The 25,042-nt window shown below is 46.3% G+C and overlaps 1 protein-coding gene across 1 annotated transcript in view; it reads right to left on the bottom strand.

The window, feature by feature from the left end:
* The window catches only part of LOC8023137 (rab11 family-interacting protein 4A), a 167,315-nt gene continuing 142,273 nt past the window's right edge, over positions 1-25,042 (bottom strand). The window contains exons 4-13 of the mRNA XM_042286136.1: positions 21,135-21,226; positions 18,155-18,259; positions 17,459-17,560; positions 16,953-16,985; positions 14,603-14,836; positions 8,117-8,207; positions 7,337-7,480; positions 5,771-6,040; positions 4,459-4,611; positions 1-2,480 (exon numbers count right to left, since the gene is read on the bottom strand). Of these exons, the coding sequence (XP_042142070.1) occupies positions 2,358-2,480; positions 4,459-4,611; positions 5,771-6,040; positions 7,337-7,480; positions 8,117-8,207; positions 14,603-14,836; positions 16,953-16,985; positions 17,459-17,560; positions 18,155-18,259; positions 21,135-21,226 (1,347 nt within the window). The 3' untranslated portion in view covers positions 1-2,357. The remainder of the gene's footprint in view (positions 2,481-4,458; positions 4,612-5,770; positions 6,041-7,336; positions 7,481-8,116; positions 8,208-14,602; positions 14,837-16,952; positions 16,986-17,458; positions 17,561-18,154; positions 18,260-21,134; positions 21,227-25,042) is intronic.

The raw sequence follows: 25,042 nt of genomic DNA, 5'->3' as shown, positions 1-25,042 counted from the left end.
TAAAGTAACCTAAATCTTTATTTTTAGAGACATCTCAAAGCACTTATTTACAAAACGTTGGTCCCCCGCACTCACTCTCCGCGGCAGAAGTCTATGTACAAAGAGAGCAGTAGCACATGGGATGGGACTGTTGGGGCAGTTAAAATTGTTTAAAAAAAAATGTTTTCCCAGCTCCTATACCAGTGAAAAGCACAGTTCATAAAAGGTGCTCCAGAGTTTTTTTTTTTATAAAAGATTGAAATGTCATGGAAGTGCGCATACTTTGTAATAGATGCTACTTGCTAGGTGAAAGCACCGTGAATTCGGCAGCATTCTTCATATTGGTACACCCGTCATATTGAGATAGCGCTCCAGAAGTTAAAGGTGATGCTCCATCTTAGCCCCACCTCGTGAAATTCATCATTCAGTCATTAAAAGGCACCTAGTTCAGTTGTAAAACAAGGCGTTATGAAGGAAAAAAAAAAGGTGAAGACCACCTTTATAAAAGCCCAGTAGGTAGTCCAAAGAATATTAAACCTACTATATATTAAACTATGACGATTTGGTATAATGAGCATTTTTGGTGCGTGCATTTCGTAATTGTTCAAAATAAAAAAATTACAGCAAACAATTCTTGCAGATATTCAAAAGAAAACAAAGCGCGATATACCTTCGAGTTGTGCAAACTGTACATACAAATTTAATTTTTTTTTTCTTGCTCGCGACATTTAGTCACAAGCCCACACTTATAGCACAAACAAAAAAAAAAACCTCGAATCACAAACAATACAAATACATTACTAGCGGTTAAAACCGCGCATGATCTGTGCTTGGGCAGTGGACGTACGATGACTGTATTGGACAAACAAGCTCTTGAAGCAGTTTTGTGAAAAAAGAAAAATGAGCGTCCTATCACAATTGCATTTGTGACGATGCGACGCACGCACGTCTTCACAGTTTCTGACCCCGCCGAAACGATTCGATATTCGAACCTCGAGAGCGTTCAAACAACAGCTAACGTGCATTGCACATATTGCCGTAAGGCTTTCGCAAAGTGCAGAAACTTTCTACGTCCTCTCGAGAGAACCGGCACGCTCGCGAGGCGACGAAAAACGTGATTGTGACGAGGCAGTGGAGCCCTAAAGCTGGAGCTTTATAAAAGCTTAAAACATTTTCCGACTCGTCGGTTGTAAAACAGTTAGTACGATTCACCGGTCTCGAGACAGACTCCGAAAAGGTTTTAGGACGGCATCTTTTGAAGGCATTTGCAATGGAATGGAAATGAGTAGCGGCCAGAGGTCTCGCACAGAGAGTTTTAGGCACCCGGAGAACGCACCGCACGTTAGCATTCGCAAGGTGTTGCAGAAAACGGCACCAGGGGCCTTAAGTCGTTTACAGTCTTCGTTTCCTCCGACAACAACTTCTCTTTATTGGTATCGGACTCCATGACCCTTGTGTGTTATCGACGAGCCTTTAAGGAGTTTAGTGAAATTTATGCCCGATATCATGGAACATCCGGTGCATAGTTCAGGTACCTAAAACAACCTCTTTTACGCTCACCAACAACGTAAAAAACGTGGGGTGTACCTGATTGAGCTGCGTTTCTTGCTTCGCAGTTCATTCCTCAGGGTTTATATCGGCCGGCGCCACATCGTCATCGGCTGCGCAGCGATAAGAGGGTGCCTAGGACGTGCCATACCCCGCGTTTCCCAAGCCGTCGGCAACTATGGTGCTCAACGGCCATATTTGCGCAAATCCGAGCACCCCAGAGTATAAAATCCTAGTCGGGCGAAACTTAAAAAAATATATGCACGTTGCGTGGACGTACGTAAGCATCTCCTGCCCGATTACATGCCGCCGTTTTTCTACGAGGAGGCTGCTCGGAATCTCGCAAATACGGCATCCGGCGTCGGCAACGAGCACAGAAGCGGTGAGACCAGGGTGTAAGATAGACAGGTGGGGAAACGAGAGCCAAATGAGCGACCGGATTGTGTCCCCCTCTGTTTTCTCTTTTTCTGTGGCGCCATCTATGTGGAGCACCGCGAACTCTAACTCCAGGTGGGCGAACGCTGGCGACCGATTAAACGGATGGAGAAGGTTTCTCGTGGATTTTCAATGGAGGACTGTCGTGCTCTCAGTTTATTTTGCGCACTCTCCCATAGAGTTCCATGCAAATTCGATTCCGATTTTTTTTTCTTCTCGCCGCAGCGCCATCTGTTGCAAATCGGGGGTACCCGCAAGCCACCCGCAAGCAGACGAGTACACAATCCGGTCACGGCGCTGCGGTAGGTTTCTATGGGCCGTTTCCCCACCTGTCTATCTTACACCCTGGGTGAGACGGTGATTTCTTGCGGTTTCCGGCGTGCAAGTGGCGTGGCTCAGCTTGGGGGCTTGACCTCCAGCAGCTGGGGATGATTTTCGATGATGTTGAGAAGGATGCTGTCGATGTAGGTGCGCAGGCGGACGTTGTCCTCTTTCTCGTGCTTCACGGTGTCGATGAGCTGAAACGGGACGTTGCCGCGCCACTGTTGGTGATCGTACGCCGCGCAGGGTCAAAAGCCTCGCCTCACGTGGCACAAATCGTCATCCAAGAACGCGTACACCCTCTATTGTCCGACCACCCACAGTGACAACAGCGACGAATGCTAACTTCACAAAAAATAATCTCGGAAAACTAGAGGTTTTACAGTATGTGTATAATATGACCATTATGTGTAACAGTCAAAGAAAAAAAGTTTTGAGATTTTAACGTTTTTGTTTTTTCTTGCAAGTTTCTCCGTGCTTTTTTTTGCTTTTTTTCTCTGCACTCCCTCGAATGCTTTCCTTTTTTCCCCCTGTGCTCCCTAAAAGTTGTACATTTTTCCCACGCTTACTTAAAACTCTCCAACTGCCTCATGCAACTCACTCATGTTCCCTACACTCCTGATCAGAACCGTCAACTTTTTCCCGCAGTCCTTTAAAAGCTTCGTTTTTTCCCCGCAGCTTTCGTATTTTTTAAATTCTCTAAAAACTCCACCTCTGTAAACTCCATATACCACGCAAGTTCCTTTATTCTTAAGTCGCAGTACTCACGGACTTCATGGATGCAATCTTTCCGTTTGGAGACGCGATAAAAGGGTTAAAAAGTAGAAGCAACTATTAACACCAGCCATCTCCACAGCAAATTCTCTACACATTGGAGTTTCACGTGCAAGTGAAAAGGTTTTTCGCCTTCCGACAAACGCTGACTTTAGTGTAAACTCCTAACCTAGCCCCTCTCCTTGAAATCGAGTTTCTCCCCACAAATGATGATCTCTCCAAAACACAGTTTTAAAATAGCCCACACGATAAAAAGTTTGTGCCAGTGCAATATTTTTTTTTTTTTTTTGCTATTCAATATGCGAGTAAAAGAGGGACGCAAGAGACTGCATAGCGCGTCAACACTGCACACAAAACCATCAACGACAAGGAATCTGTCCAACTCGCAACCAAATCGAAACTACATTTAATATATTAAATGCTCATACTCTCTTTGCAAAATCACGGCTGCTAACTTTATATAAAGAGAAGTGACTAGAAAAAGGCACACTCAATGGAGACACTAAACCTTTTGTCAAACAACCCGAGCACCAACAAGCATGCAGAGAACAAAGAAACATGTGCTGCACGTGCCTTAAGCATATACAAAATAAGTAAATGACCAAATTAAGGCATTGACACACGCGCGTGAAAAGTGCCACGCATGTTCAGAGTTTCGCTTTACGACCGTTACTGCTTCAGACACAAGAACGCACAACGTGCATAAATAAACACTCGCAGCACGCTCCTTGGAGCTCGAGTAATTTTGAAAAAGGCCTATTGCTCGTGCACAATGAGGAAGACATGAGCGGAACGCGGAAAATTGTAACTGTGCACATCGGTCACGATGGTTCCGAGAGAACGAACGAGACAAGGGTGACATGAGCGGACGAAACGTTAGATGTTATGCCCAAACTGACATTCAAATTTTGTTTTGCTTGTACGAGCTTCCCCAGCATTCATTTGACTCCATAAAACTTCTTGTAACCTGCGCGGAACGAGCTGTACTGCTTCCATATTATAACATTTGACGTCAGGTTTGCAGTGTTGCCAGAAGAACCTCTCAACCTATCAAAATTTCACCGGAGGTTAAAGAAGGTTCGCCAGTGAACTGATCAACATTATAAACCAAAGTCTGTTTACAAGCTTCCTAGAACGCACCTTTTCGTAACACGTCCACTCTGTGTAACTCTCAAAAAAGAAGCAACGGAACTGGCGAAACGCTAGACGCGCATTGCCTACTGTGGAAAGTGAATCTATCGTGGTTCTTATGGTGAATCTAAAGTTTGCGCAAAACAAGTGTCGTTTGAGAACCGTCTTTTTCTGTTGCCCGTGGGAGCCGTGCATTCTCCCCCGTATTCCGAAGAAGCCGAAATGCGCGAGAACGTGGTGGATCTTTCCCTCAGTGTTTCTCGTACCCACCTTGTCCTTGGAAAGGGTGTCGAGGGTGTCGAACTCCGCAGCCAGGGAGTCGGGGCTGTTGACGTGCCCCACCAGGTGCCTCCCCTCCTCTACGTGCGAGCTCAACAGCTGAGCCTGGAGCTCCTCGTTCGCTTCGCGCAACGCCTTGTTCTCCTGGGAGAGCACACGCACAAGTCAGAGATGGTTGGGAGACGACAGTGTCTGCCGTGCAAGCTCCACTTTTTTTTAGGAAGAAACGTTTACTTAAATATTAGGAGAGCAATTAAATTCGATCTGGGCAACGCTTTGCACATATCTATTTTTGTTCATTGCATATTTAAAGGACACATGCAAAGGAAAAAAACATTTTTTTTAAACGGCTTAGATGGAAAAAGGACGCCATAAAACGATTTTACAACGAAGAAAAAAAATTTTTAGAGCTATATTTACGGCGCAAAACGAATTTGTAGTTGGCGCCCGCGGGTGCTGCGGAAAAGTAATCTTTATTTGTCACGTGACTGGTCCATATTTATCACGTGGTGCTTGCGCTCTTTCAGAAGCTTCCTGTGGCCTCTAAAAGTAACTTATTCATCTTTGTTTGAAGTATAACAAAAAACTAAGATGAATAAGTAACTTTTAGAGTCCAAAGGAAACTCCTGAAAAAGCGCAAGCAGACGTGATAGACCTGTGCGCCGGTCAGACGACGGCGACGGCAGCGTGGAGAAACGCGTTGAAGCGGCGTTCGCACAACGCTCAGCGTGCGGCGGCGCGCGGGCCTACCACGTGACCAGCGGCGGCTCTTGCGAGCGCCAACTACAAATTCGTATAGCGCCGTAAATATAGCTCTAAAAATTTTTTTCTTCGTTGTAAAATCGTTTTATGACATCCTTTTTCCATGTAAGCTGTCTAAAAAAAATGTTTTTTTCCTTTGCATGTGTCCTTTAAGCATTAATTATCTACTCGATATCTGTGCTCTAAATATACCCCCTTCCTCATGACACATAACACACACAGTCGCCAAGAGAACACTGCAGTTCCGAGCACGTGGAGCAAAAGCTCGTGCTGTGCAGGACCCAGGGGATCAATTCCCACTCCTGTCCGTTGTTATTTGGACGAGCATCGTGTCAACACGCGGTCGTGCGTCGCAACTGCGCAACATGCCATAAAGACCCCAGGCTAGCGGTGGTACGGCTCGGGCTAAATTTTCCGTCTATGGCTTAAGCCAGCGCCACCGCACCTCAATGGCAGACCGATCTTACGCCATACAAACACGAACGTCAAAGTTGGTTCACCCTCGAATTACGAATAAACGAACAAAGAAGCGGGCACTCACGTCCCTGAGCGCCTGGAGCTGAGCCTCGAGCTCCCGGCAGCGTGCGGGCAACAGGTCGAGCAGGCTGGGGCTGCGGGGGCGCCCGTCCCGGTCGGTCCTCAGCCTCCTGAGCTCCTCCAGCTCCCTGCCCATGTCCTGCAGCAGCTGCGCATGCAGGGCCCTCTGCTGCAGGGCATCCTCCCGCTCCCTCCTCGCTAGCTCCTGCACGTGCCGGTGCTCTTCCCGCAGCTGGCAAAGCTCGGCCTGCGCCTGCTCAAGCTGGTCCACCACCTGCAAAGAGGCAAACGTTCCTCGCACATGCACCAACCATAGAAATCCATCGCTGCCTTGCAAGTCGTCATCGTCACTCATTTCTCCCAATTGCTATACTTTGTTTTCCCTTAACTTGGCAAAGAGTGGAGGGCTCCTTCGAGCCAATTGGAGCGACGAAGGCAAAGCATGTGACAGCCCATACCAAAGGTACAGGACCAGGGTTGTAACCCAAGCTGTTGGAGAAGACCTTACAGGGACTCTTTTGCACATACTAATTTTCACCTTCCTCGCCCTAGAAGATTAACCAATCACTCAAAATTTTTACAGAAGCGGCTTTCCTCCTCTGTCAGAGGCTTTCGCATTACTGCACGCAACTAGTAGTGAGACAGCATAGTTGCGCATCTCCCTCCGAAGTGCAAATTGGCTCACCGAGACCGCAGCCTTCAATGCTTGCAAAGTTATGGGGAGACCGAGTAAACTATGAACCTGTGTCTTTTTGCACTTGTCACCTAACTTTACTCACGTCAATTATTCTTCCTATACATTGTGTTTTTGCGGTATATTTGAACACACGTTTTCTGTCTCGCTTTTGCTTATACATATCGATGTTATTCTGAGTGCTTATTGCATAACTATTTTATGAACGATATTCCGCTATTTCTTGTTGAAAGGGTGGGGGGGTGAGTGCAAACCCAGTCGAGTCACACCTTGGTGACTTTTTTTAAGCACTCCCGACATCTGGTAAAAATCAATGTCAAATAAATTTGAAATCTGAAAAATCAAAGATAAAAAAGATGGTTAGTTGGTAGTACTGCTTCGAGTGTATATCCAAGACGCGAACTAAAAACGAGAACAGAAAAAATAAAAAGCACTACAGTGTTGTTTCTCAGTTGTTATTTAATGTGTAGCATTCATAGGACCAGCCCTAAGGATTTTCTGCCCACGGCACATAGCCTCGATCACATCAGTGTCCCGTGACACTGCAATGTTGTCCCAAAGGTGCTTAAATGCGTAGCATTTAGAGGTCTTTTACAATGGCACGCAACACCATTATGTCGCACGGCCCCGCGATGCATGTGACACTGCGATGCAACACGACACCATGATGGCGTGCGGCACTGCATAGCATCGCGGTGTTACGCAATGTGACCTGCCGTCAACTCACATAGTTGTGTAATGTTAGGCGACACTTGACGTGACATTGTCACGTCAAGCCATGTTATGTTGCGACGTCACGTAACACTGCGACATGACATCACGACGTTGCCATCATGTTGCGCGACACCAAGACTGCCGATTCTTCCTGTGGCCCACCTGAGCCTTCTCCTGCTTGAGCCGGTCTGCGAGGCCCCTGAGCCTGAGGGTCTCCTCCTGCAGGGACAGCTGCTCCTGCTGCAGCGAGTGCAGCCGGGACGCACACCGGTCCAGCTCGGCGCTCGTCTCCCGCTCCTGCCGACTCTGCGGGCAAGACCGGCCAACGGTCACCACCGCGGCCACATGTACCAGGAAGAGCCCCCCATAGTAAAAACATTAGACTGAGGTCCCGGAGTATTCGCCAAATGCGAAGCAAGCGCTCGGAAAGCTCTTTGCAAGGAAAATGTAGATGTCGTACTAGCCAAATGAATTGCAGTCGTCTCAAAATGACAATCGGGCATGCGTGTCAGTCTCTAGTTGATGGCTCCAATCGTGTGACAGAAGCTACACGATGCACCACTTTGTGCTCTAGTCAAGAGACAGGGTTCACCAAGTGCCTCGTAAAACTTGGTTTTCAGTCGGTGCACACAACCACGACTACATCAATTGTTTTCGCTTCACAATCGACGTAAAATGGACGTCGGACAGTGCGGAAAGATAGAATTTTCGAGGCGGATCTCGCGTTCGCATCGCCTAGTCGATGCAGTGACTTTAAAACGGGCAGAAACCAACGGCAGGCGGAGGTAGGCGATTGACGGCAAATCGGGCAACGGATGGCCGAGTTAATAAAAAGGTCAAAGGAAAGTTGAAACCGCAGGCGCTGACAAACTCGAGTCTTTTTGTCGCATTCCCTCGGTAATGTCTACGAGCTTGTAGGATACCGATTTCTTCTTCGCTCACCAAAGCATCCTTTAGCCTCCTCTCCTCCTCGTGGACTCGCTCGTCAGACTTGATCTCCAGTTCCCGGATCTGCTCCTCCAACGTGTGGATCCTGGAAGGTCCGGACATCCAAAACAGAATCCAATAAGAACAACAAAAGTTTGCTCGGATACAATACAAACACGAGCTGGCAGAAACGAATTCGCCCAAACGTGGAGAGACTTGCACATACACCGTAGCTCCCTTGTCATCAAGTTCCACACAATCGCAGTCCACAACTCGAGAAGTTGCAGCTCCAAACACGCAACGCTCTTGGGAACGGCCTTGAGGCCGAAGACACTAAGGGGACAACACTGCAGCAGGCGTGTCATCGAGCCCTTGGGAGCTTCCGTTTCGTGGGGGTGAAGATAACAAAACAAAAAATAAAAGACGAAAGCTCGATCCAAGAACAGTCCGAACTAGATAATAATTTAGGTTTTTCACAAGTACTTTTCAAAAGCAAGCTTTAATTGAGAAGAAGGATGGTTGTTAGAGTCCTGCATCATGAAGGGCAAACACATTACGAGCCGAATTGGCCATTTTAAGTTTGTCTTCAAAGAAATAACGACCTCGCCGACACCATTGTGAAAACGAGGAAACAATGGCACAGCGATTGGCTGGCTGTTATTTTCGGAACAATGGAAATTTATGCTAATGACATGCGGCAGTGTCCACTTACGAGTGGGGGTTTCCAGTTCTTTCCTCGAATTCGGTGGCATGAATCGGCATGCATTTGTGTACGAACCAATTGCCATTTTGCAGCAATGGCAGTTTGGCCATGACTGTGAAATTGGCATTTAACGGTGCAACAGTCCATGTTTTGACCATGCACTTCAAAATTTATGGATATGGTTAAATAGCTTTTCTATCGTGGCGCTGGGGCAACATTTCTGCAGTATACCGGAACCAGCTCATACTTTCTCTGTTTGGTAGGCACCTACTAGAGGACGAGTGGTCTTACAATACCAATGTACCGAAGAATTGTTTTCTGAAAAAATTATCTAACAGAATAGTATCTTCATAATTCCAGTACTTTAAAGGGACGCTGACAGGGTATTTATGCTCGCCGAGGTTTTTAGTTGTATGTGACATATGAAAGCCCAACTACTCGGAACGGAATTTGGGGCTCGAAATTCGGTTTCGTTCCACCCGAATACCGCCAATCGAGAACTGGCCGGTTTGAGTCGCGTGCACTCTCTTTTCCGTGGTCATGGGCCGTTTTCTAAGGTTTCGACGCGACCACCAAATTTTATCAAAGTCATGGGTCATCGAAGGCACACAGTCAATATTAAAAATAGAAAAAAAATATGAAACCCATTTTTTGTGGCTTCTAAAAAGCTGAAAATACGTTGATTAAAAAAAAAAAAACGTAGCACAGACAACTGGAAGCATTCTGTGCGTTCACTGCATAATTCTCAACACGGCATCGTTTCGCTTATCGTGGGACTAGCGGATGGCAGCGAACGACGGCCGTTGGACCTCTACTTCAGAACTGTCGTTCACGGTACCGGCGAATTCTGTCTTCCTTCGAAAGAGAAATTTTGGACCGATCCAAAGAACTGATATTCATCCCGTACGACACGCCCGACCAGCAAGCCGATTGTACGAAGACGTCGCCGAGTCGTCGTCTCTTCTCGAAGCTAAAGACATTGTTCGCACAAACGTCAAGCACGAAGTGCGTACTTCGGGTTGAATACGCACGCGTACGGTTTCTTTACGAGGTGCGAATGTGGCATATGCGTGGTGCTGCCCAACTTCAAGCCGGGAGTGCATGTATGAAAGGGAAATCGGCAGCAAAGTTCCGACATACAGTTGACCCGCTTCATTACTACGCCGGAAAGAGTTCCTTCAGTAGCTCAGTGGAAAGACGTCTGCTTCACACGCAGAGGGTTTGGGTTCAATCCCTGGTGTAAGTGTACCTTTTTTTTTTTTTGTCAAGCATTTTGCGATGTTTACATTTCTTTTTCTTACAATTATCACTAAAAAAAAAATTGTTGTGGACTAAATGGTATGGGATTCCATTTTTGACACCTGCGAACTCAACATAGTCACTTTCCACAAAATGCAAGGAGCATATGAATCGGGTAGCGTCCGCTTTCCGAGCTTCGCGTAACCGTTCTACGGGAATTGCAGCCAGCCATTGATCCCGAACCGTTGATCTTTCGGAAACTTGTGCACTCTGCCGCACAATGCCACTTTCAGATGCAGGACATGTGAGGCAGCCCTTCCCGCAACTTCTTGGGAGTATTCTTTTCGGAGCCGATCACGGGAATTCACCACGGGCACTCACTACTAATTGCCAACACTTAAATATACAAAACAACTCATTTTGAAGTACAGAACAGTGAGCAGAACAAACATAACTGGAAAGGAATCGCACAACAAACGAATGCAATTCGTCTGCTATGTGCTGAGAAAAAAAAAAAAAAAAAACGCACGGTCGGGTGTAGCCACGTGACTTCCACCACTCCACTCTATCCTCTCCACTTCTCTGTGGGAGTTTCGGTTTCGGTTTCGAGCCGTTGCGTTTTTTGGTTTTATTAAAAAAATATGTGACTCTGTAGCAAAATATTAATTGGGCAGTATTCCGACACCATAATAAATCGCGTGATGAAAAGATTAAAAAAATTTTGGGGGGGTGTCAGCGTCCCTTTAAATGCACTTTCAAGTATTACATGCATGCAGCAAGTTTGCTTTATTACTTTGACATCACTGCATGACCTAAATAATATTACTCTCAAATATGAAATTGTCCTCTTTATTCAACAGCTCGACATTCTAAAACTTTTGCCACATACTCCTGAACACCTAAATGGCAGGGTTATATTCAGCAGTTCTAGAGTAGGTCTGTGCTAGACATGTATTTATTTTTTTCATTGCGATTTAAGATATTACTACAACTATTATTAGACACAAAAATTGGGTATCTCGTCATGCACTGCATTTTGACACTGCGAAAACCAAACTGCAATCTTTCAAATTATGCTCGGTTAAATCTAGTAACAAAAAATTCCAACTCGACTGGAGAACAGTATCCGAGAGGAACCAAATCAATGCCAATGGCAGATAAGAGAGAAAGAGAGAAACATCTAGCAAAAAAAGAGATTTGGCACTGGCCGACCCTTCAACAATGGGCCATAAGGCATTGAAAGAAGGAGGCAACCTCAGTCCAAGAGTCATTACCACAACTCAAGATGCTGGCCAACATCCACACAATAAAATGTGACGTACGCTCCCCCTTCCCCTGTAGAGGTATTCAGTCGGATATGATGAAGTGCCTCAGCTGCCGACTTCGAAAATGGGGGTTATATAATGGTAAGGCCTCTATAGCTGTCCGCGCAGTAGTTTATATCACGACCAGGCTGTGCAGTTAGTAATGGACTTGATGTTGACTTTTGGATCGAATGGTGCACTTGAAAGCTGTGGCGCAACAGAGGCCTCTTGCGAGATAGAGGAACGCGTGATAAGGAGAAAATAGAACGTAAGCATTATGTAAGATTAAATTCGTCGTACAGATTGCCCGAGGCCGATTGTTTCCACTATCTCGGAACTGTACGCGGATTATGAAGACTCGCTACACTGATTTTTTTCTAAACCGAGAAAAATACAATCTATTCTACGAAGAATATTTAAAAACTGCGCTAATCTTTAAGCCATATGACAGACAACAGCTCCGAAAGATATTGTAAGGATTAAACAGTCTAGAGCAAAAACGAAACTAAAAATTGACGTGATCTTTAAAACCGGCAGGAACATCGTCATCGTTGCAGCGCCGCCGGTCGATGTCCGGTCGATCCTTCAAATCGAAACCAACTTTAACCTATGCAAGTATACAATTACACGATATTGATTGAAGCAAAAGTTAACCCGTTCCCGCTGTTTCGACGTCTACAACACCTTCACGTAGGCTGCACGCTGGCGGCATGCCGTATTAAGCCTAACGTCCACGACAACCTGACCGGGCGTTCACTCGGCTCCGCGGCCCACAGGAATGCAAAATAGCCATTCCGGCCGCTCCACCCGCTGCAACTCGAACCAGTCATTCTAGATACACGACAGCGAACGAAGAACAAAAATGTGGGTCGTCCTTGACACAAAAATCGGTCTGCACTTACCGAAGAGGACAGAAAAACCGATCGAACTGTCAGGCTCGTCACACGAAACGCAGTAGCAGACGACAACACATCGCACCGTGGCAGACGATATCCCGACGCACTGCCAGCGCATAAAACGCGCCCGAAAACCTCGCCAGCGACCCGCGCACAACTGTCCGTAACGTTTCCTAGGAAACGCTCCACCTACTCGGGAACAGGCAGAGCCCAACTCGCAAAGATAAAACAAAAAAGAATAAAAGGGTCGACTTCGCATCGGGTTTTCCTTCCCACGACGCGCCCCGTCGCCCAGCGCCATTTTGGTTTTTGGTTTGTGCGTTCGTTTCGGTTTCGCTTGTGTGTGTATAGATTCGTTTTTGCGCAAGTCGTGACACAAACTCCCCTCCTCGCCCCCGAGCGATCCTTTTGAACTGGTTTCGGTGCGTACTACCTGTCCTGCTGCTGACGCGCATCGGTTACTTTATATTTGATTTTTCGTTTTTCGCTGTTGCGGCTGGGTGCTTCCGGTCGCGGAAACGCGTTTGCTACAACAGCGGCAGACAACGACACGAACCGTGACGGCGAATAACAGACGATGGGAAGCAGTGCCGCGAGCAGACGACAATTTTGAGGGCAGAAAATGCCACGGCATGCATATCCGCGTGTGACAATGATTACAATAACTGCAGAGCTTGAAAGTAGTTATTTAAAAAGAGTGGGCAAGAAAGCTCCCAGACGATTGCATAAAATTTCAGGCTCTTGTGACTTTCATTTCATTCATTCATTTTATTACCTTAAGGACCTCCATGTGAGGCATTACAAAAAGGGGTATAAATTCACTTTCCGTATAATAAAATTGCAAAGAAACTGGGTGATTTTGCAGTATTTTGTAGGAATGTAGACCACTCGTTTTCTAACTGCCTACAAACAATATTTAAAAAAAAAAAAACATTTCGGTCATTCGTAAAGTTGTTAAAAAGATGCCAAGTACAAAGTTTAATAAGAGCTCAACTACATTCAATGTAATCAAATTGAATTGCGAGGGAAGTTGTGCATAGCCATTTCTTTTTAGCACAAGAAAACCAAACATTTATTGATTGATTGATTAAATGTATTTGACACCCCGAAAAGCTAGTTGTAGTGCTACCATTTTGTTAAAACACCTGAGACTGGGTGTGAAAAAACTTGAAACAACGAAAACTAGAGAGTGAAAGAAGTCAGTCAGACAACGTTTCAAACTCGGCTAATACGTTTATTTAGTAAACCAAGGTCGTCACCAACCAAACCAACACAACAAAGAAACAAAATCTCTTTCCTTTCCATTTTTTCTTTGTTGTGTCGCTTAGTGACGACATTGGTTTCAAAGCGTATATAAGAGGCTTACTGAATAAACGAATTAGTTGAGCAGGCCTAGCAGGTCTGAACATCCAACCCAAAAATTCGCGAATCCTTCCCATACCTCTTGCTTGCAGGGCACTCCAATAAACGAGAATGTTGTTATTCGCTCATTATGCAGGATGTTTTGCGTATATTTTGGCTGTGCCCTTTCCGGTTTTAATCGAAAAATGCCGATAACATCCGCCGGTGACAAACACAAAATCGGTTAAAACTGAAAAACAGAGGTGGATGAACGTTTACGCCCCGATTAAAACCGAAAAACACCGGAGGTCGCTGTGGTTCTTCCAAAAACCACAGCGATTTCTGAACTGACACTGGAAGGACGCATGACCCCCGAGATAACACGTTTCACGAACCTCTACGGGGCAAGAAATCAGAAGAAAATAGCCGTCCCTAGGGCGGAAACATTCAACGATCGGTGTCTTCCGGTTTTAGTCGGGGCAAAAGCATTCATACACTGGCATTTTTTGGTTTCAACAGATTTTTCATTTTCATCACCGGCAGACGTTCATTGGTGTTTTTCGGTTAAAACTGGAAAGTGCACAGCCTAGTTATAGCATGCTATTTTATTGCAAACTCGGTCCTTTTTTTATTTGATGGTGGGCACATTTTGGATTTCTTGTTTCTTCCCATAAGATGTTCGAATAGGAACGCCGGCCGTACACGCCGGCATTCGCGTTTGAACAGTGAGTAAAGACCACCATGGTAGAGATAGAGCCAGCATGCATTACATCTACCCACTAAATGATGCAGTGGTAGAATGTCAGGCTCACGATCGTGGGGTTGTGGGTTCGATTCCCGATGGGGCGCGCTTAGGATATTGTTCTTCTCAATCATGGAGTCTTTTGTGCAGATTGTCCTCTGATGTATGTAGTGTTAGACATTTCGTAATGGGAATTCCCGTGGCACTCCGTCACACTTTCTCGGGGGACCCTTAAAGACATTCTGCGTTGGAAGAGGTTGAGGCTCGAGAACAGACCTGTCCACGAGGGAGGCGTTCTCCTGCTTGACCCTCCGGTAGAGGTCCCCGTTGGAGGTGAGGTTGTCGCTCAGGGCAGACACCTGGCTCTGCAGCTGCAGCACCTTGTCGCTCAGGTCGTCCACGCACTGCTGGCGCTCGCTCAGCGACTGGAGATCCTCCGCCTCGAAGCAGCCCGAGCTGCGGCAGCCCACCACCAGCGTGGGGTTACTGCCCAGGCTCTGGAAGGGCTCCCTGCACGACGCGCATTCGACGGATGGCGCACTACTGGCTGCTGTTGGCCACTAGAGTAGAGAGCGTCTGGCAGCTATACTGTCCTCTGTTAAAGGAACTGAGGTAGAGAGCATTTGGCTAATACTGGCAACTAAGAGCAGAGAGCATTCGGGTTATGTTGGAACCAGAGCAGAGAGCACTTGACTACTGTTGGCAACTAGGGCAGAGACCATTTGGTTACTGTTGGTTGGCTGCTGCTGGCAGGAGCACTACTGACTACAGTTCGTTGGCTACCATTTGTTGGCAACCCTTTGTTGGCCATTGTATGCTTAATACCGTTTGCTCAATACCGTTTGCTCGCTACCATTTGTTGGCAGCTAAAGCAGAGACCATTTGGCAACAATTATTCACGACCTCTAGCAAGTGCACTCCAAAATAACAGTACTACACGGTGCTACAACCTCTTGTAAGCTATGAAATGTGAAGAACACTGTTGTGGAATTGCAGGTGCGGAAACTACACTGAAGCATCCCAAGTGTCCTAAGGGATTGAGCGAGAGAGTGAGACAGGTGGTGAGTGGCTCAATGAATGGGTGGTGCACGAAAGCAACCGATGTCAAAAGCCTCGAGGCGAACGTCCCGGCCTTCTTGCCCCACTTTCAAAAGCCCCAGTTTCGGAAGCCCATGACGCGAATCCCCCGGTGCCAAGTGACCGGGTCCTCAGCGCGAGGGAGGAGCATTCTGCTTTTTAACCCACAGTAAGTGTGCATGGCTTGTGTAACATAATCAAGCCGTATTGAGGATTTAAGTAGTAAGGCATGACTGAATAAAGCTTCCCGTAACTCAGGCGTAGATGCTGTACGCACTCACGTCTTGTGACGTCAGAAGTGAGAACAAACAGAAAATATCAGTCAACGGCAAAACATTTAAAACAAGTTTTTATGAATAAGCATCGAACCAACGCTGTCATCGACTCCGAAGCACGCACGCATGGAATCGCAGTTCCGACGAAGTGGGTTCTGTCAGAAATGCCAACCCACAGCTCATGACGCCGTACTTACTATTATGTATACAGCACCAAACACCAGTTCTATTCTTGCGTCGCTCCAAAAATATTTTTATCCATCTAGGTAGATACGGTCTATAATTCTACGTCTGGGAATACCTCCATGACAGCGGGGTGTGTCGCTGGTTATGCAGATTTACGCAATTGGCTATTTGTACATCATTCGAAGTGTTTCTGCGGTTCAAGTTAACCTCATTTTGTTGTTTCTTTAACTTAAAAAAAAAACCTTTGTAGACTCAATTCTTTAGATTAAGACGTAGAACAGTGCTGGTTTAAGCGCAAAGAGGGTGGGACGGGGGCAGTGAGGACGGGACTTTTGGCAGAAGGGGAATACAGGCCGGGGTAATTTAACGCGGGGTTTTTGAAACGTGGGGCTAATGACACAAGGCTTTTGCGACAGGGACCCTGCACGCGGGGCAATCATGATACACCCCAATGAATGAGTGAGCCAGGTAAGTGATGAAGTGAGTGAGGCAAGTGTTTGAGTGCAGCTAACATTGACAAGCAGACAAAGTTTCCTCACAATATGAACATCCATAAAGTGGCACACTGGCCAAACCCTGACAGAAACACCGGGAAAATATAGTAAGCTTTGCTGCATGGAGGAATCTAGGCGGTAGCAAGTTGGCCAGTCTTAGAATGGTGTATGATGCCTCTGCTCTAAGGTGGAAAATTTCGTCATTGGAAAGAGATCATCGAGGAATCTGAGACACTACAACAAATTATAAATAAACTTTCATAAACTGCAACCAAAACTCATACAAACAAAACAAAAATCCAATTGAGGGTATGCAAAAAAAAAAAAGCTAGCAGCGCAAATCTGAATTGAGTTTGCTCGAATGCTAGTGATAATGTGCGATACGTGCCGTATATAAACATGCAGCGAGGGGCGGGATACTTAGGCTAGTGCAGAGAAAACATACGACAGAGTGCCTAAACGCTCTCTGCTCTAGTTGGTGCAGCCGAGGATGCAGTCCAGTAAACAGGCCCCTTATGTCTACAAGCGGGAAACTGCCGGCATTCCTCCCTCCGTTTTTCTTCAAACAATAGGAAGTGACTCTCGGGCACGTACCCTCCCAATGGACTGGACTGTTTCCTGTTTGACCTGGAGGAAGAGAGATCAAAAAGTAAAAAAGATTAGCAGTAGGAAATGCCACATAATGCCAGTCCCACCCCTGGGGAGTTTTCGAGGCTAAGCCGAGATTGAACTTGGACTCGTTTTATTCAACTGCAGAGAGAGCCACGAACCCCATTATTGCTGCCACTCCACTTTACCACATCATGATAGGTTAAGACCATATGTAAATGCGAGACATTACGGTTCATTTTGCTGCGAAATATTGCCTCTTTTTTTAATTAAAAACAAGCTTACTTTATACTTGCAGCTCCGCTGACTACGGTTTGATATTCCCAGCTTTTTCGGCACAAACAATGTAACGCAGAGCTGGCAACTGTGGTTTTCTTTCGATGCCACCTCAACAATGATGCCATCGTGCAGAGGTTGTGTAGAAATTCCCAGAACTTAGTTTCTTGTAAGAAATAATGGTTCCAGAGCAGGGTAAAAGGATGCCTACTCACCCCGATCGCCTAAGACTAGTTCGTAACCAGGAGTTTCGTTGTGGCAGTTGACGTCGGCCGCTCCCGGAGCCGCCGCTGCCCTGACTTCGAAAACTGTCTGAACTGCAACAGAAAGTTAGAGATGTTGGCGGAACAGAGCATGTTATGCATGCTCCACATGCAACATATCGTGGCTAAAAAGAAGTTTGCGACTTGACACTACCAACCTCAAGAAACCCCAATTGGACAAAGCAAGTCCTTTCCTACACCTGCACGACTCTGACGACTACATCGTTGTTCCTTGAACCTGTCTAACTACAGCATCTGTCCCGATCTATGACTTAGTCCCAAGGAAATGTGTCCCACAATCACAATGATGTCTCAATTTACGGTGACACAGATTTATGACTGCTCCAGATTGACGGAGATGTCTACCCATTTTCCGAGTGTTCCCACCAACGCAATAAACCTGTAACTTCTGTCTCCCAAAAGAATGGTCAAACCTGTTGCATTAGCGGGCACACTTTTACCCCTTAGCATATAATGCAGGAAATTAGGATAGGATGCCCTCAGAGTTGAACCAACTATCGGACGTCGCATCAGATTGACAGTGGTCATATTTACAAACAAAAATTAAAATTAAAGTTCAAGTTGTTTTATGCTTTTCGCTAAGCTTATGGGACATTAGAAGGGGACGAAACTTTGAGGAAAGCGTACCTGAGGGACGGCCTGCCAATGTCCATGACTCCAAAGTCCTCCTCCTCTCCATCGCACTCGAAGCGTTCCTCGGCATCGCTGTAGCTGGGACTCCCACTGCTGCCACTGCAAGGGAGACGCCGCCATTAGGAAAACCCTTACACCACTATGCAGCAACAACAAAGAACCCTTCAAACAAGTCAATCTTTTTTTAGAAACAAACACTTCCTATTTATTATGTCATCAGATCATGACTTCTGCCACTTCGCTCTTCTGGTTCAGGGATTTGTTTTGTCAAAGATGGATAGAAACGTCTCTTTGGATAGCACAGGAGAAGTTTCAATGGTGGGCATAAAAAACCTTTACTCTGGAACTTGTGCCACTATTACAAGCAGCCTTCTGAAGTGCAGATTTAACAAACAAAACAAAACTAAAATGAAGTGCAATGCAATGACTGCAAGCCAATCTTTTTTAGAAAAATAACCTGCTTTTTTTTTTTCTTTGTGGACAAGAATGTCTCACGATTGTGAAAAAAATAAAAAGGACTAACTGTTTTGACCAAGTTGCTGAGCTCATTATGGGAATGCCAAAACAATTGGAGGGCCAATATAGTCCTTTCTGAAAGCCTCTAATAATCTGACAACTACATTAGAAAACTATTAGAAAGATTGAACAAGAAGAAGACAATGCACACTGTTTTCATCGCTTTTGTGTTCTTTCCAGTTTGTGACCATCTTAGCACTATGCTGAGTAGACTTTGCAAGAGGCAAAAATATTCATGTAACTACGACTGAAGTATGCGGTTTGCAGGAAGCTTTCAATGTCAATTCTAATTGAGTAGGCATTTAAGACATTCACTCAATGCAGTGATGGAAGTGGCATTTGACCTTCTGTAGCAGGTTCTGTTGCGGGCAAAATATTGGTTTGGGGCAGCCACTGAAGTTTTTGGAGCAGATGCCAACATTTGTTAGCGCATCAGTCGCGAATGAAAAAGTGATTGCATCTGAATGAGTTCATTCATGATAGTGACCGAGGGTTCCCCTTTGATACTCGAGCATATTACTTATTACCGTTTGTGGTAAGAATAGAGAGGGCATAAAAGGAACAAAGTTAAATAAGGCTCTAGTCAGACTAGGTTTCATTTACAATGGGTATTAAAAAATGGTTGAAAAGTGAATCATAGTGCAAGACTTCATATGAACAAACCCTCTCCTCTCCCCATTTTACATTAAGTAGTTTGTTTAGCCCGTAAATATAATTTCCGTAAAACGCCCGCGAGAACCAGCATATCCACTAACGCGTCTACCAATAAAAATGCGTCCCTCAAGTTTAATGAACGTCCCAAACTCGAGACTAACATCATAAACTACGAAAACAACCACCCAAAAATATTCTAAAAGCCTACACTCACGCTTTCAAGGTGACACTGCTCTATAGCGGCGTAGGAACCAGAGGGGAACCAGAGTTTCGTCGAAGTTTGCCGCTCTTTCGATCGACAGCTGCACGGGAACCAACCGTGACTACCCTATTTATTCAAATGTCTATAGACCCTTGTTTTCTTCTCGCTCTTTCGCTGCTGTATTTTTTTTTTTTTTTCAATTAGACATTAATGTACATTTAAGTGGTGCAAAGAAGGTCGACTCGCAATAATCTTGAGCATAATTTGCGTGCCTATCGCGCTAAGCCAGGCGCTCCCCCTGGTCAGCCGCTGCTCCTAGCACACCAGTGCAAAGCGGTGAAGCTCGACGCGAGTGGCGAAGGTGCCACGGTACTTCGCAGCCACGGAACGAGGGCACGTGACAGACACGATACTCGAGCCATCTTATCGGGAGTACCAGGCCCTGGTTTCGCTTTTATCGCGGTAGCCGCAAGCGGCGATCCAACTATTTTGCAAAGTTTTCTCGGGACCCTCAGTTCCTGACGGGGACGACATCGTCTGGAAATGGAGACGATGTCGGCGATCAAACAGTCAGCGCATCGATCGGCCAGAGCGGTTGATGCCCAGCATCGACGGCTCTGGCCGGTTGATTCGCAGCACCAAACTGCGACATCGTGGCATTCGCTATCTCCCTGCACGTGTTCTTTCGTCGGCTAAACCAATCAAGTGCAGAGAATGTCCCGTGACTCGCGCTTTTAGTTTGGGTGTTTGTGGTTGCATGCGTTTGAGCCTTCGAGTGTGCCCTGACCTAAGACGAAACGAACTATATGCTGAGTGGAGACGCCGCGAAATCCATATTTGCACTTTTTTTTTTCCTTCCGCTTCTCCAAATATAATAAAACTTTTTTTAAGCTTATCTCGGCGCAGGTGTGGCGCAATTCTTAGCAAAAAATGACGTTTTTGCGCAAGATGTAGCAGATTTTCGTTAATGGCGAAATTTGGTGCAAACGACGCAGTACTTCCATCGCTGCTCAATGTCACATTAGGTTAAAATATCCTAAATTAAGTGTCTAGTTCATTCTTCGTAACCACTTCGATGAGAAGAATTTTCTCTCAAACTGAATTTTGATGTGGTTTTTATTCGTGACCAACGTCGCTCTTCCGAGGTCTATTCTTGTTTCGCATATATACGAGGGTGAAGCTGGAATAATGGCATAATTCCCAATACCGCCCTTATTTTTAGTCTCCTCGAGCAATTCGTGGCTTCGACTGTGTGCGATTATCGTAACTGGGTTGCAACGCTCGTTTGTTTCTACCAAAAACGATTAAAGGCGCATTAAGCTGTACATTGAAATTGTCTTTTGATGATCCGAACTCAACCTATGTGCCCTACTTCCCCATTAAAAGCGCAAGCAAACAACCCGACACATTCCTTTTCTGAGATATATATCGGAAGAGGAGCGTGCCACAATGTTTGGTTGAGCTTTTAATCTAGAAGAAGACCCCTCACGATTCTATGTTTTTCTGCGATGCTTAGGGCACACATATTGAGTTCACGCATTAAAAAGACAAACTCGATATCTACTCCACCTTCAAAGAAGTTAAAAATAAAATAGAACTGACCACTTGTTGACAGGCGAGCAGCGGTCGCTGGGAGGAAGGGCGCTGTCTGTGGGGCTCTCTGCCCTCAGGGACATGTCCACTTCGTCGCTCGACTGCAAACAAGACAAATCTTTTGAAGAAACATCAATACAAGGAAAATATATGATACTATAAAATCTGGTATGAGCGCCCACCCACACTGACGAGGCAAATAATAAGAAATATCGGGTGGGCGACGAAAACGCGGGAACTGTGGGAACTCGCGATGAACTCCTGTATCACGGGAACCGATGCCACAGATTGCAGATTCACGTAAGACGATGCGAGAAGCACATAAATACGTGGGAACCCCACCACGAGCTCGCGTATCACGGGAGGCCGATACCGCAGATCGAGCGCGTCAGAGATTCGAGTTTCACTCTGCTACAATTGGTTTCAAACTCGCATGTCAAGGCAAACGATTGCGTGCGTAGATTACGGACACGGCCATAGCCTCCTCCATACTGACAAAGCCTGGCAGAACGCCACGAGAAGCTGCCGCCAAAATGGGAAAGGTGGAGCGGCAGACAACGGATGAGAGGAGAGCCACGTGAATGACGCCCCGCTGCGGCGAGACGCCGAAACACATTTCTCCCGAGCGAGCAAGTGTGTTTCGGGTCCTCGCCGCTGCCAAAGCTGTGCGCTGACGTCCAGGTTCCCCAAGAAATGGCTCTTTGATGCTCTGCCCTACCAGATCCTCGCGCTCCAAATCTGCGACTGGGCACCCTATGGCTCCGTCGTCGAACTGCCAGGCTTTGCGAGTATAGAGGAGGCTATGACACGGCAAGCTCGAGGTTCCATGGTGCGGTAAACCCGAAGGGAACCCCGCTCGTCGCGCGCACCGATGCAGCAGACCGCGGGAATGATGCGATTCCCTTTGGCCATTGCCTGATATCCGATGGGAAGCGAGAGTTGGCGTCATGTTCCGGAGTTTTGCATCTACAAATATTCAGCCAGCTTGTGTCACGTATCATCGCTACGATTGTTGCCATCGGTAAGAGCCTCATCGAGGCTTCGAGGTCACGATCGTTCCTCAAACACGTGTTTTCCCAAAAACGCGCGAAAAAAAGACCCGACGCACCGCGGCCCACCGGCAGCCCGCCAAGGTCATTTTGCCGGACCACGAGGCAGCAACAGCCCGGCAGAGAAAGGGTCACGGTCGCTGGGCCGAGAAGGGCAGACAAAAGGTCGGCCCCTTCGATGGTAAACGATCCGCCGGTTCCACAAGACCAGTTCCCCACTCCACTCGGGGAGCCCACATACAGCTGTTATAAGTCACCAGGCGTGTCTTCTGCCGGTCACGGTCCGCCTCGTCCGCGGTGTCATGCGACACGCCGAGACCGCTAAAAAGCGAGACGCGTTCCGATTTCCAGGCGCCGACGCCGGCTCGGCAGAACGACCGATGTGAGCTAGGCCTTCAGGAATTCGCGGCGAATTTCCCAGAACGGAAGACGGAGGAACTCTGTTTTGTTCCTTTGTGAGGCTTCGACGCGTCGTCATGCCCCACTTTATAGAATATTCGCAAGCTCGCAGATTCACGTAGCGGCCATTTTGAACTCATGGCGCCATTTTATGTACATACTTAACTTTCTTTTTTTTTTTAACGGGAAGACAAAGAATTAGATATAGGTAAGTAGCTTCGGAAGTAGAGGAGCTCGGTACCATCTTGAAATAACCTTCAGCGAGGACTCAAACCCAAAAAGAATACGGTGCACACACAACACACATACAAACGCTGGACAGAGGGAATCACATTGCCTCTACACGCGAGATACACGATCGTAGCGCAACGCGGTGCAAGAAAGAGCGCTCGCAAATCGAAATGGGGACTGTCGCAAGCAACCACGTCCCTTTGTTCGGTCCAACTTCGCAACAGGTTGATTTGTTGGGCACAACCGGGATTTGGAGCGCAGGTCTCCTCTCCGACTATTACACACTCGCTAAATTGTTTTTGTTTTTTCTTTAACGCAGAATGTGTTTTCTTATCTAAGTGCCACGTAAGAAGCGGCCGTCTGTCACGTTCGACCTCTAGGCTCGAGCATTACACATACCAACTGGAGATTCTGGTCAAATACAGGCACCTAAAGGAGTGTTCTGGCCGGATGAAAGATCCTAGCCCAACTGAGCTGCCAGCTCAAGGGACAGCTTGGCCGGACTGGGATATGACACCAATGCCCATCTGCTTATGACCTTGAGGGCAGGGTGCCACGTGACCCCCTGACATCGTGTGACGTCATAAAACACCGTCACGTGACATGACGTCACGTGACCTCATGACGACACACGCACATGGCATGTGCCCGGCTCAATCACGACACAATATATTGCCCACAAATAATGCGCACAACTTTTTTTTTTTTTTTGACGCGAAGACAAGTTTCGCGTGTGTACATATATATGTATATATATATCAGTGTGTCGAACCGAAAAAAAATACGGGTTCGGTTACGGTTCAAGTTCAGGTAAATTTATTTTGTTCCGGTTCAGTCCCGGTTCGATTAATTCGATCCGCGAACCGGTTCGGAAATTATAAATGACAAATTGCAACATCAAAATAAATTACAAATAAAACATCTGAAATCAGCACATACGAAACGGGATACATCGTAGTGTAAGGTTCAGGGATTTCTACCAGGAATGGTTTCTTTATGTGCACTCAAAGGTTACCCCACCGACGTTTACGCATTCGGACTTCATCTAATTGGGTCCGACGCAGTAGCTGTAAAATCCGCGACCTCCTTACAAACCCACTTACAAGTAGAACTCGCTAACTATCCCGCCACCTCGGCGTGTAAGCAATTGAAGGAACAGTGGGAAGAAAATACAGCTTTCTTTATTTGAACTTGCCTTCGGTAACTCAAATTAGACCCTTAAAGAAGTTTTCATTAAACAAGATACGAAATATGAAAAACACTTCACCGAACGCAACGCCAGAAGGATGTAATAAGATAAATATTAAAATAGAAGCGTTCGCTGTCTCACAAATATGTTAGCTTCTAAGTGCCTATACGCACTTAAAAAACAAATGGCATTGATAGCACATTCATTGTCAACAGCGCGTGGCCGAACCGTTTCGACATGAGCCGGTAACCGTTATTTTTTTTCCGGTTCAGTTCCGGTTCGGGTTCATCGCGATTAAAATATAACGGTTCGGGTTCGGGTTCAGTTCCGGAAAAAATACCGGTTCGGTTCCGGTTTTGGGTTCGGTTCCGGTTCGACACCCTGATATATATATATATATTTTATTTTATTTCTTTTTTGAGAAGTGTCATTCTACGAGTTCAGATACCCGGTGTTAGCTTGAATAGCAACACTCCGACCAATGTCTCAGCTTCAAAAAAGCAGAGCATGATCCTAGTCATTCGAAACGAAAAACAAATCAGCAATCGGCTGAAAATGAAACTAAAACGAATCACACGCCGTTCTGACACCAAGTATACAAAAAAAAAAAAAAAAAAAAAAAAAAAAAATTAAAAAGGGGCAAGAAAGGGGGAGGGGGGGGGGGGGGGGGGGATAAACATCAACGGGTCCAAACAAAATCGGAATCAGCAGCCGCAAGACCTAACCGAGCGTCAAGTGCCGCACCGCACGCGTGCCATTACGACCACTCGAGAATGCAGCTTTCCGAAACCCGCAAAATCCCAAAGAAAAAATAAATATTTGCCCCGACCCCAATGCGTCTGCTGTGCCCGTTTAAAACTTCGTCGATTTTTTTTTTATTTGTTTTTTGTTTTGTTTTTTGCTTTTTTTCCTTCCTCTGGCAAAAAGAAAACAAGAAATCTCTTTGCCAGGCAGTTCAAAGTGAACGCCAAAAAAGCCCGCCGGCTTCCCTGCGGAACGAATAGGCCAGCTAAGCGAGACAAGCAATGGGTCAAAAAAAAAAACGAAGA

This window comes from Ixodes scapularis, unplaced genomic scaffold (assembly GCF_016920785.2).
Source record: "Ixodes scapularis isolate PalLabHiFi unplaced genomic scaffold, ASM1692078v2 PGA_scaffold6__148_contigs__length_123643588, whole genome shotgun sequence".
Classification (NCBI taxonomy): domain Eukaryota; kingdom Metazoa; phylum Arthropoda; class Arachnida; order Ixodida; family Ixodidae; genus Ixodes; species Ixodes scapularis.
The sequence above is the reverse complement of the archived record's forward strand: the minus strand, read 5'-3'. Positions and strand labels throughout refer to the sequence as shown.